The 12,876-nt window shown below is 40.4% G+C and overlaps 1 protein-coding gene across 1 annotated transcript; it reads left to right on the top strand.

Annotated features, from left to right (window-relative positions):
- Nucleotides 1-799: 799 nt before the first annotated feature.
- LOC102710499 (3-ketoacyl-CoA synthase 4-like) lies at nt 800-3,169 on the top strand. Its single transcript, XM_006655537.3, has one exon. The coding sequence runs from the start codon at nt 1,050-1,052 to the stop codon at nt 2,637-2,639; it is 1,590 nt and encodes a 529-aa protein (XP_006655600.2). The 5' UTR covers nt 800-1,049; the 3' UTR covers nt 2,640-3,169.
- The last annotated feature ends 9,707 nt before the right edge of the window (nt 3,170-12,876 follow it).

Here is a 12,876-nt window from a genome sequence, read left to right as displayed (position 1 = left end):
TTGTTATATTTTAGGGAGCAGTACATCAATAGACTATGGTTACGGATTTGTTTAGTAGTGAATGACCAAGCAGTAAAATGATGGCACTCGTTCGTACCAATATTTTTAAAGAATAAACAGGGAGTTAATATGTTAATTGTTTTCCTTCATTGTATTTCTCCTAGGCATACATTATTTATGGATAGAGGGAGTGGATATGACAATCTTGGTTTTAGCTACTTTCAAACTAATGCACCTATTCTTCGGTTTGAAAGACAAACGAAATTTAAAAGAGAAAATCTAACAAATATCATTGATAAATGAGTACTTAGAAAATATCATCGATGAATGTGATGTAATTTTTAGAAAATGCATCACGATGGTCTTTCTGGGACAAACAACCTCTTAGGTATTTCCAAGAAATTGTGTCCTCCGTTAACCTCATCATATATACTATATTTTTTTTTGGGTGCGATGGACAAATAGCTCGTAGGATGACAGTTTTTACACCAGTGAATTATTAGGAGGAGGTGAACATCAGCGCCAACATGGAGTCAGAGAGGAAGAAAATTAGGGTTAGGGTTTAGAAAGCATGCACGAATCTCAAAGAGTAATCCTAATTCCTAAATCAATCTTATGCAAAACCCAGCGGCCTCTAATACCCCAGTAGTAGAGGGGGTGTTCCGCAAAAGAGAAACCCCGCGGCCTAATACTCCAACAATACGAGGGGTTTCCTGCGAAGTATAACAAAAATTACGAGCCCACCTCCCCGTTAAATCCACACCCCAAAGCGCCTCCACTTCCTCCTCCCAAGGGCCAAACCACCGCCTCCGCCGCCGCCGCCGGCGGAGCCGCCTCCGTTGCATCTCCACCTCCTCCGCCGCATCCTCGCCATCTCGTCCCCCCAATCATCACCGCCCCGACGGATACACAAGCCGCTGTGAGGCGCCTCTTCCCCCAAGGCAAAAAAATCCATTCCATTCCATTCCACCAACGCAGTCCACGCGCCATCGGACGAGAACCACACCTTTGACTCGCTGGCTGATTCCTCCGCCAGATCTAGGCGAGCCATGAACGGAGGCGCCGCACCACCGGAGGCGGCCGCGCCGCCGGCGGCGGGGCCGGATGCGGCGGCGGCGGCGGCGGCGGCTACGCCGAGCCACCGGCGGCTGCCGGACTTCCTCCAGAGCGTGAACCTCAAGTACGTGAAGCTGGGGTACCACTACCTCATCACCCACCTCCTCACGCTCCTGCTGCTCCCTCTCATGGCCGTCATCATCCTCGAGGCCGGCCGCACCGACCCCGACGATCTCCGCCAGCTCTGGCTCCACCTCCAGTACAACCTCGTCTCCGTCCTCGTCCTCTCCGCCGTCCTCGTCTTCGGCGCCACTGTCTACGTGCTCACCCGCCCCCGCCCGGTCTACCTCGTCGACTTCGCCTGCTACAAGCCGCCCGACAACCTCAAGGTCCGCTTCGAAGAGTTCCTCCACCACTCCAAGCTGTGCGGATTCTCCGAAGATTGCCTCGAGTTCCAGCGCAAGATCCTGGAGCGGTCTGGCCTCAGCGAGGAGACGTACGTCCCCGAGGCCATGCACCTCATCCCGCCGGTACCCACCATGGCGAATGCCCGCGCCGAGGCGGAGTCCGTCATGTTCGGCGCGCTCGACAATCTGTTCAAGGCCACCGGCGTCAAGCCCAAGGACGTCGGCGTCCTCGTCGTCAATTGCAGCCTGTTCAACCCCACGCCGTCCCTCTCCGCCATGATCGTGAACAAGTACAAGCTGAGGGGGAACATCAAGAGCTTTAACCTCGGCGGGATGGGCTGCAGCGCCGGCGTGATCGCCGTTGACCTCGCGCGCGACATGCTGCAGGTGCACCGCAACACCTACGCCGTGGTGGTGAGCACGGAGAACATCACCCAGAATTGGTACTTCGGCAACCGCAAGTCGATGCTGATCCCCAACTGCCTGTTCCGCGTCGGCGGCGCGGCGGTGCTGCTCTCCAACCGCGGCTCCGACCGCCGCCGCGCCAAGTACGCCCTCAAGCACGTCGTGCGCACGCACAGGGGCGCGGACAACAAGGCGTTCAACTGCGTGTACCAGCAGCAGGACGACGAGGGAAAGACCGGCGTGTCGCTGTCCAAGGACCTCATGGCCATCGCCGGCGGCGCGCTCAAGACGAACATCACCACGCTGGGCCCGCTGGTCCTCCCCGTCAGCGAGCAGCTCCTCTTCTTCGCCACGCTCGTGGCGAAGAAGCTGTTCAACGCCAAGATCAAGCCCTACATCCCGGACTTCAAGCTCGCGTTCGAGCACTTCTGCATCCACGCCGGGGGCCGCGCCGTGATCGACGAGCTGGAGAAGAACCTCCAGCTGCAGCCGGTCCACGTCGAGGCGTCCCGGATGACGCTCCATCGCTTCGGCAACACGTCGAGCAGCTCCATCTGGTACGAGCTCGCCTACATGGAGGCCAAGGGCCGCGTCCGCCGCGGCCACCGCATCTGGCAGATCGCGTTCGGCAGCGGGTTCAAGTGCAACAGCGCGGTCTGGCACGCTCTCCGCAACGTCAAGCCGTCACCGCAGAGCCCCTGGGAGGATTGCATTGACCGCTACCCGGTGGAGCTCGTCGACGGCTTCCCGACACACAACGCCCAGCAATAACAAACAAACTCAAAAGTTTTCAGCACGGATCAAAACCAGAAATCCTCAGCATGGTTGATTAGTGAGTGACATAATTGCACTGCCTTTATAGGGCATGATTTGCATTGGAAGAATCTCCAGCCTTGATGCAACTCTGCTCTGCGACTGTCCACCTTCATCATTGGATCACTGGTCTGTACTTCATGGATCATCAGGTAAGTTTTACAGAGTAGCAGCAGAGCGCTGACGAGGTCATTGGTAGCCTTCTTCCTATTGTTGTATTATGTGTACAACTTGTTGTCTCTTTAGCCATTGCTTCCAATTGTCATTTACTACTCCTAGATACTGCCATAGTGGTCCAGAGGAAAAGGTTGAATTTTGTTTTTCTTTTCTTCTTTATTCCTTCTTTTTTTTCTTTCTTTTTTGTCACATGGGATTGATGTTAGTGGCAAGGGTGTTTTGATCCTGCCAACCTATGATGAACGGATCGATGCGGTGTGTATTTGTCCTCTTCAATTGGAGGTTTCCTTTTGCTTAGCTATTATCATTCACTGGCCTTGATGTACTGATGGTTTTTAGCTGGATGTGATCCTGAAGTTTTCACAAATGCCGTCCATTTCTTGTAGCTGACAATTGACATTAACTACTTCATGAGATACTATGCAACTAAGGGCGATGATATACTCCATCCATTTTAAAATATAACACGAATTTTGTTTTGTTAGGACAAAAATTTGACCAAAGTTTACTCTGTTAATATGTCATTTATATGACACAAAGGATAATTGTGATAAAGCAATTTTGAATACAAATCTAATTATATTATTTTTGTCATAAAATTTATGTTCTAATAAAGTAACAATTTCTTGAACCGCTGGACTAACGAAATAAAATACGGTCTACATTTTGAAATGGAGTTTGGTATATGAATGCTACTGCTGAATTTGTTTCGTTTTCAGTTCACATCTTGTTCTATCTGACATCACTGTCCACCTCATGACACATCCCAGCTAAGGGTGGATTATCTCCTTTTCTTTTTATGTGATGATCAAGCTGGTCAAAGTTTTCCTTTCTTCCATGGGCTTCTAACTTTCGTAAGCCAAGAGTGCGCTGGTATACCAACTGAATTTCGATAACGAAGGCCACTTGTGCTTTGTATGTGCTGAAAAACTTTGCATGTAGCAACGGTTTGACGTAGTACATAACAAAGAATTTCCTCATGTCTCGGTGACAAAAATTTCAGGAATCAAGCAGTTCCTTTTCTTTCCCTGATATGTTCCTTTTTGTCTTTTGTTCAAGAGAGCCATGCTCTGCGAGTTTACTGAATGTTTGATGAAAATATAGACCACATAACAAGTGTCTGTTTGACAGGGCTCTCGTTCCTAGATTTTTTTTTAGCTGGAATTCAATCAAACGGTTTAGTGCCATCACCCAAAAGAGGAGCAAAGTGGACTAGAGTGATTAAAAAAAATTAACTAGAGGGTGAAGCGGTTTGGGCCTGACAGGACGGTTTGTTCATGCATTCATCTCTTAATCGGTTGTCGTACCGAAGGAGTGAATGATGATTTGAGATGTCTATTCTACTTGAACTACCATGATACCATCATAGTAACGTGTATGGTACAAAATGATGAATATTAATTGCTTTTATAGATCAAATGAAATTAGCTCTAGGTATTCTGTCACTATACAGATTATTATTTGCACACTTTTTTGGGGAGACAGCCAGACAGGTTATTTATAGACCATAATTCCATACAGAGATTGGTCAGCCATTCAAAACGCAGTTCTCGTTGTTAACCAGAATCTGGATGATGAAAAAAAAATTGCATTCAGATAATCAGATTGGACAGTGCACCCTCCTGCATCATGCATCCATGTGCGACAGTCATCTCACTTTTGCAATGATCTTCTGCACGCATGTGTTATTCTGTTTCTTAACTAGTGAAACCAAGATCCAGCGAATTATCATGCTCATCATGTTCCTTGTATTTGGTCACATCATATACCGAGATAATGCCGGTGGCCCTGTCAAATTATGCTGTTCTTGATGGTAATTACCTAATCAGTCTGTTGACAACGCACTGTCTGATGATTGTTCATCAAAGGATAAACAAAATTACACAGCACTAATCAACAATGCATGCATCTGGAGTCAAAGAAACTACTAACATGCATGGGTGAAAACCATGGAAGCGACCAATGGCATCCAGGTTCCGTGACAAATATCACGACCAGTTGAATCCTTTGCTGATTGCAACGGATGTTGAAGAAAACGACAACCAATAGCGAAAGCAACATCGGTGTTGTTGAGGGGAGGAATTGAAGAACGAGGAGAGCAGAGCCAAAAGGCAGGAATAGGGACACTGTAACGTCCTGAAATGAACTCTGCCTTCGCCGTTACTTTCAGTGTCTCGGTCTGGACGGCGAAGGTTGAATATTTCTTCGGTTCTAAAATATAAGGTATATTTAATAAATTTCCGCTCTTCAATATGAGAATTAACATATATGTGTATGACATGTCTGTTATGTACCCATGTATTATAGACATAGAGGATAACAAATTATTAGACTCAATAATATGCAGTGGCACGTAGTTAAATGCCTCAAAATATAAGTATATGATGTTAACGTAAAGAAAAAAAACCATATTTGTCACCTTAATGGTTAAAATTTAAATTTCTTATATTCACTCAAATAGTTGTCTTTGGAATCATTAGAATCGGTACATAAATCTAAAAAAATGATTGTATTTTGGAATAGTAATAGTAGTTGTGAGTGATCTCTACTGGGCTATGACGCCCAGGCTGCCATGGGCTAGGCCATCTTGGCAGGCTGGTCTTACCAAGTGTCCCGGGCTGGTTAAAAATGGTCTAGAAAAGCATATCTGCAACTAAAATCGGCCCAACAAATTACTGGGCCAAATTTGTTTCAGCACGAGATGTGAAACCGGGGCTTTTCGGATGGACTTTCACTTTCGACAAATTTCGAAACTCGAGCGATTTCGCGTCAAAAGGCAGGGGGGACAAAAGCGGCTGGGCGGTCAACGTCGAAGCCCGAGGGTCAGGTCGGGCCGGGCTGTGGGCCCCAGAAGCGGGAGTTTCAAAAGGCGCGGGAGTTGGACCACGGATGATGATGGGTCATGTCTCGTGGGCCCGCCTACCGCCAAAGCAAAGCCCGGCATGGGCTGGGCTGGGCTGGGTTGGATATGATGGCGCGTACGTTCTAGCGGACACAGATGTGTACTTCGATCGAGACCAATGTTTTGCTAAGAGCATGTAAAATAGCAGGCTGTAAGTTAGCTATAAGCATATTTTAAGAAAATAAGAAAGGAGAGAATGACAGCGGGCTACTAATTTGTAGCCAGCTGTAGCACGGACTACAAGACACATGTGTGTATGACATATAAGACCGGATATTAATTGTGTAGTATATACTATGGTATGGATTGATTATTAAATTGGCTATAGATAATTTAGAGCCAACAGTTGGTTATACTATTGAACTTGCTTTAAGGGCATGTACATGTACAACGCACATACTCCCTCCCGCAAACTTTTGACTATCGGTGTGACCATCCGTCTTATTTAAATTTTTTTTAAGAAATTAAAAAAAATGTCACACATAAAATAGTATTTATAATTTATCATCTAACAAAAAAATTAATTATAGATTTTTTAATAATACGAAACGTTAAACATTATAGCTAAAAATGAAAGATTGTGTATTTTGAAACGGAGAGAGTACATTTTTTTTGCGCCGCGCATGCAAATCCAGGTGATGTGGACACAACCATTGCTGAAGACAGAGAAGCGAGCCGTCCGGTTATCTTTTATGTTTTTTTTAAAAAAACAAACAACATACTCTTCTTTTTTTAACTAACGTAATTTATTTTTAGATCTATGTTTAATCATTTATTTTATTAAAAAAATTAAACAATTATAAATTATTTTGTTATGATTTGATTTATTAGTAAAGTAATTGTAAGCATGATTATTAATAATAAGGAATATCACTGATGCCCTTCTCATTTGACACTATATTATTATGTGTATTGGGGTATCCTGTCTTTTAATAATAGGGAATGAATATTATTTATACTTTTAGGACGGATCGAGTAGTACCGGCGCTGAACTGCCGATCGAGCAATGAATGGTTCAAACTTAGAGAAGCGAGAAGAAAAAAGCTTGCAAATTCCAAAAGATACCTGCCCTCTTGTGCTAGAGCTCTTCTCCCTCTGTCTTTGCTTTAGTAGTATCTCTCTCACCAGTCATGAAAAACTAAAGGACATGAGGCCACCAATCTCTAGGCTTAACTCTGGCCGTGTCGGGACAACTTTTTGAACGACGATCTCCTCGGGTGGATTGGCTGCATAGCCCACTCCACACAACACCATTCCGACTTAGAGCAGGTTCAGTACTCCAACTGGCTACTGGGCTTCCAAAAAAAAAAATTGGCTACTGGGCTCTAAAATTATTATATCATCTATAGTCAATTTAATAACAATAGTTAATTGTGTGTATATATATATATTAGAATTCTAGTCTACTATATTCTCTCACAAGATTTTTAAAAACATGTGACGCAACTATATATTCGACTCCTCTCTTTATATTCTCCAACTCAAAGAAAATCTAAGTTAGACAACTCTTAGAGCATCTCCAAGAGAATGGTTATCTCACTTGTCATACTTAAATTTAACAATTTTGCATAAAAAAATGTTTTCCAAGAGAGTGGTTATTTCACTTGCCATGTCATTTAAATAGCTAAATTTGAGTCTCAATAGCCAAATCTAACAACTTATTTCTCGACTAACACAATTACTATCCATGAGTCTCATATAGGTGGGACCCTCTTGTCATCCTTCTCTTGCTAGGATTTAGAGAGTGAGGATAAATAGTTTCTTGAAGATGCTCTTATAGGTTGTTTTTGCTGTACTCGCTATTGTGCATTCAGAAATGGAGATAGATCAATATGCATGCTAGGTGCTGCAGCTGCATATATGCAGCCTGCAGCGACGCATGTGCCACAAACTTTTAATCGCTTTGTTTACTCAAGATTCATCCGCACGGAGCACGAGGCACACAATCCCTGAACACCACCCTCGCCCTTGTCATACATGTAGAGCATTGCCCAGCTGATAAATAAACAGGCCACACGACAAATCACGCCAGGCGTACGTACGTGTTTGCATCATGCATGCATGCATGCAGAACTGCACTTGTACACGCCCAATAATTAATCATGCATCTCTCCTTAAATCTAGAGGCTGTTTAGTTCCAAAAATTTTCCTCCAAAAATATCACATCGAATCTTTAGACATCTAAATAGAGTATTAAATATAAATAAAATAAAAAACTAATTACACAGTTACGTGAGAAATCGTGAGCCGAATCTTTTGAGCCTAATTAGTACGTGATTAGCCATAAGTGCTACAGTAACCCACATGCGCTAATGACGGATTAATTAGACTCAAAAAATTCGTCTCGTAGTTTCCACGTCAATCGTGAAATTCGTTTTTTCATTCGTGGCCGAAAACCCCTTTTGACATCCAGTCAAACGTTTGATGTAACATACCCCTCTAGTTCTGGCTCTGTTTTCTAAGATGAAAGATAGTGTAAAGGTTTTTTAAAACTTTTGATCGCTATTTAATGATATAGATAATAAAAATAAATATTTCTAAGTTGTTATTTTGTTTGTTAAATATGATGATTAGCTTTCTATATATATAAGTATTTTTAAAAGAAAAATAATTGAGCGGTTCGAGAAATATAAGCACAAAAGTCTATGAAGAAACTTAGAATAAATTAAACGTGTGGAACACGGCCTTAATAGATGACGCTCATTCAATCATTCATGCTATTAAAAAGTTACGTGATGAATACATTTCATTGTAATTTGTTTCGTTATTACATATATTTTAATTATGACTTGTATTTTTTAAATATTTCTATCAAAAAAATTTAATAATACAAAGGATTAAACATATATCTAAAAGTCTAAAAGTCAATGATCATAGTTTAAAAACTGAAGGAGGTACTCATATGGTTTCTTTTATTTTCAGCAGAAGTTAGCAGAGAAACATAGATTTGGTGGAATGTTGCGAGCGCTTTAGCAGTTTTGATCTGCAAACAGTCAGTCAGGAATGATTTGAAACGTAGGACCGAAAAACAAAGGATTAGTAAAAACTTCCACTGTTTCACTTCTACTTATATTTTTTTATAAGCTAAAACATGAAATTTAGAACCTAATTTTAGAGTAGTTTATTGTTTTTATCATGTTTTATTTTATAACATTTACTTTTGAATCTTTATAGACACATATATAAAAAAATTTTATTTACCAAATATTTTTCAGCTGTTAATAGGATGTTTTGTCTTTTCTTGTAATAAGCAAAACAACGAGAGCCGATAGGAATGGAATCGTAAAACAGAAGATTATGAAATAAAAATATAGTAGTTTAAATAGACCATAGGAAAACTCATAGCAAAATTTCCAGTAGATTAGATCGCTATTGTTAATTAACCTCCAGCCAAGCATTACGCCATTCCTCGTAAATCTGGTAAGATTTGAGAAACTCCGACCTTTTTTTTTCAAAACATTATATAGATTCTTATAGAATTTGAATTTCAGCAAATTCCTGTATACTACCTTCGTTTTAAATATAAGTATTTCTAGATTGTTAAGTTAAGCATAAACTAAAAATATGTTAACATATTGCACTTTAGTCATTTCAATGATTAATTTCTGAATTGATTACTTTTCCTTTCTTAAACACTGGAATCGTTAAAATGATTAAAATAAAAGAAATCTATACACAAATATTTATATCATAGTCATATAAAATACTTATATTTCTGAGATGAGAGCAAATTCTTTAAATCGGATATATATAAGCCTAGATATGGCTGCTATAGCGGTCAATTAATCTGGATTGCAACAGTAGTAGCACAGTACAGTAGGAGTACTATGATCTGTCACTCGCACGAGCGAGCATTAATCGAACGCCTGGCTGGCTGGGCTGGGCCGGGCCTGGCCTGCAGGCGTGTACGTGCGTGTGTGTGTGTGAGACTACATGGCAGACGCATGGGGGCCATGCAATGCAATGCACCGCATGCATGCAACACGCAGGCGCAGGTGCAGTCGTGTCGGCACTGATGATGAGCTAGCCTAGCCTGCACAGCAAATGGAATGATGGGCTCCACTCCCATACCCTTTGGCTTTCTCTGCGTGCCGTTAGACCAGTCTAAGACATATTTATAAAATATATCATACATATTAAATATGATATCATATTAACAAAATTACCGACTTGGTATAAAGGGTTATTAGATGAAAGAGTTTCGTGATCCATCCGATGATCCGTCAGCTAGGAAGATTTGCTATTTTAGATGTGATAATTAACTTAATAGTTACTCTATGTATCTATATAATATATGAATTTTGGATCCACATGCTATAGGTATATGAGTATAATAATAAAACTTTAAACACGGTATTGTGGCAGTAAAAGAAGGGAGAAATATTCTTTTCATTTGGGAGCATGTTTTCTAAATTATTAGACAATATTTATTAAAAAAGGTTTTCTAAAACTTGCTTTATAAAATTCTTTCCCAAACCTTAGCAAGACCAATAGAGTATACACATTTATTTTTTAAGTTATTGATACGTGGAACCTAATACTATGTTAGAAGAGAAACCGTGACGGCAGCAAAATGCTAGTATCTACTTAATTGGTCAAACTTATACAATTTCAGAGATAAACTATAAAAGAATATGGTTAGCAACCAAATAACCACTAAAGCATTCGGTTCAAATTTACACAGAATTTGCAACTGACAAGCAGCTACTACTGTTTTAATCTACTCCCCCGTTCCCCATCCAAAAATATTTTATTTTTAGTCCATCTCACATATACTCCCTCCGTCCCAAAAAAACCAACTTTCGGTTTTTATGTCGAGCATTTGACCATCCGTTTTATTTAAAAAATTTTCAAGAAATTTTTTAAAAAATAGTCACACATAAAATACTATTTATGTTTTATTATCTAATAAAAATAAAATTATTAATCGTAATTTTTTTAATAAGTCGAAGAGTTAAACACTATATCTAAAAGCTGAAAAGTAGATTTGTTTAGGGACGGAGGGAGTAGGTATATAAAGCTTTAATCTAGTACGCTCTTCACATTTTCAAAAACCAATACATTTATCCCTTATCTTTTAAAATACAATGCATTTGTCTCTTATTTTTATCAAAAACCCAAAACACTAATATCTTAAAAAAATAAAAAAAAAACAAATAACATAAGCCAAACATAAAGTACTCTTGGAATGGGAAAGTACTCTTGGAATGGGACAGTAGTACACTAGTACTCTATTATCAAAAGATGTGATTATAGAAGCAAAGAGAGATCGAGAAAGGGAAGAAGAATATGTAGCTAGTTCGAGTCGATTGACCGTGTGCCGGTTTGCCGGGGCTTTTGTGAACGGGCTAGAGGAGATCTCATCATTGGCGTGGCCAACTCAACTCAATGATCCATCCATCCATTCCACATCTCCATGCAATTATATCTCCACGCCTTTTCTTGAGTTTTTATCCTGCATGGATAGTAGCGTTGGTATACATACTGGCTGTGCCACACCACTAGCTCTTTAACCCCTTTTCCTTCTTTTGATCATTTCTTCTTTTTCTTTCTTCTTCATCTCGGCTGGCTGGCCGGGCTCTTGCTTTCTCGTGTTGCTGCTTGCTAAATACAAGTTTGCGGCTTGCTGGATTCGATTTTTGTGGTTGATGTAGCCGAGCGTTGCGACATGCTTTTCATTTCTGCAAAGAAAAGTGAGGACGTGACGTTTTGAGAATATATATCCGCTGTGCAGTGCAGTGCAAGACTTGCGAGCAGATCGATCTTTTTTATCCGTTCCCCGTCGTTCCAGCGAATGATCGATTCCAGACATGACATAACCGACGAGCAAACATAGGATTGATGGTACAAGTTAAAATACTGTCCATACGAGCAAATTAAGCTCGTATAAAAGTGAAAAAAAGAAGAAGGTAAGATCATCTCTCTGTTTTAAAATATAACTATTTTTACAACATTAAAATTTATACCACATTAAATATTTCATATATACGTCTTAATTAGTCAGTCGACCGCAAGATAATCGTTTGCCTTAACTTAATACATTGTCCAAAAAATTAACTCTTAGAATTTAATTTTGTCATGAATACCTATATTGTTATCTATCCATAGACCATAGTCCATACAACGAGAAAATTTATCTGATAAATACCCCTTATCTATTCACCCACCAATATTACTTGCCCCTACATATCAATAAAGGGCATATTGAACATTCCTTCTCCCCACTAAATGTGTATTGGTACGCTAGTAATCGGTTAGTGTTGGAACAAAGTGAGTATAATTTCGAGAAAAGTCCGTAGCTCGATCAACTACGTTGGTTCAAAGTTTGGTCCTCACCCATGAAACCGTTTTAGCATCTTCACTCGTGAAATCATTCGCTTTTGATCCCTCGGTTAAAAACACCATTGTTTTAGATACAGTTTTGTTAATGTGAAATCTAAATAGACTAATATGAGCAGCGATGATATAAACATAATAATACATCTGTCTCATAAAGATTTCATTTTAGCTCCCCTCAAGTCGTATCAAAAACTTTATTTTTGAAATAATATTACTTTAGAGTTTGATAGTGTAAGGATTTACATGTATTGGACTTAAAAAATATAGGATAAATATATTGAAATTTATTTTTTTCATTTGTATTGATGCATATGTTTCTGAATAAAAATGAAGTGCAAATATGGATCTATAGTTATTTTCCTCCTCTCCTCCTTCACATGATGGGAGATATGACATGACAACTGCTTGCTCTGCGGGTGACGGATGGTGGATCGCAGCCCACATGGATCCATCCACGGATCCAGAACAGGAGGAGGAGGAACAGATCGGACTGTGCCGTGCGCCTCGTGATCGGGGAAGTGCGATTCTACTGCACACACGCACGCAGATACTGCTCTGCTAGCGTTGGTAGCTAACGACCCACGGCCGTGTTATGTTGTTGTCTTCAAAATAAAAATAAAAGATTATCTAATTTTTTAATAGTTATTTGATAAGATAAATATTAAAAATAATTTACATATAATTATAAATCTATAAATATGAAATAATCAATTTTATATATTTTTTAAGATACTACTTGCTTTCTTTCGTAATGTAAAATGTTTGACTTTTTTACTT

Source organism: Oryza brachyantha, chromosome 5 (assembly GCF_000231095.2).
Source record: "Oryza brachyantha chromosome 5, ObraRS2, whole genome shotgun sequence".
NCBI classification, from domain to species: domain Eukaryota; kingdom Viridiplantae; phylum Streptophyta; class Magnoliopsida; order Poales; family Poaceae; genus Oryza; species Oryza brachyantha.
The sequence above is the reverse complement of the archived record's forward strand: the minus strand, read 5'-3'. Positions and strand labels throughout refer to the sequence as shown.

What these genes read in the sequence shown, in the direction of transcription:
- LOC102710499 (XM_006655537.3), top strand. Translation starts at nt 1,050, where the DNA reads ATGAACGGAGGCGCCGCACCACCGGAGGCGGCCGCGCCGCCGGCGGCG.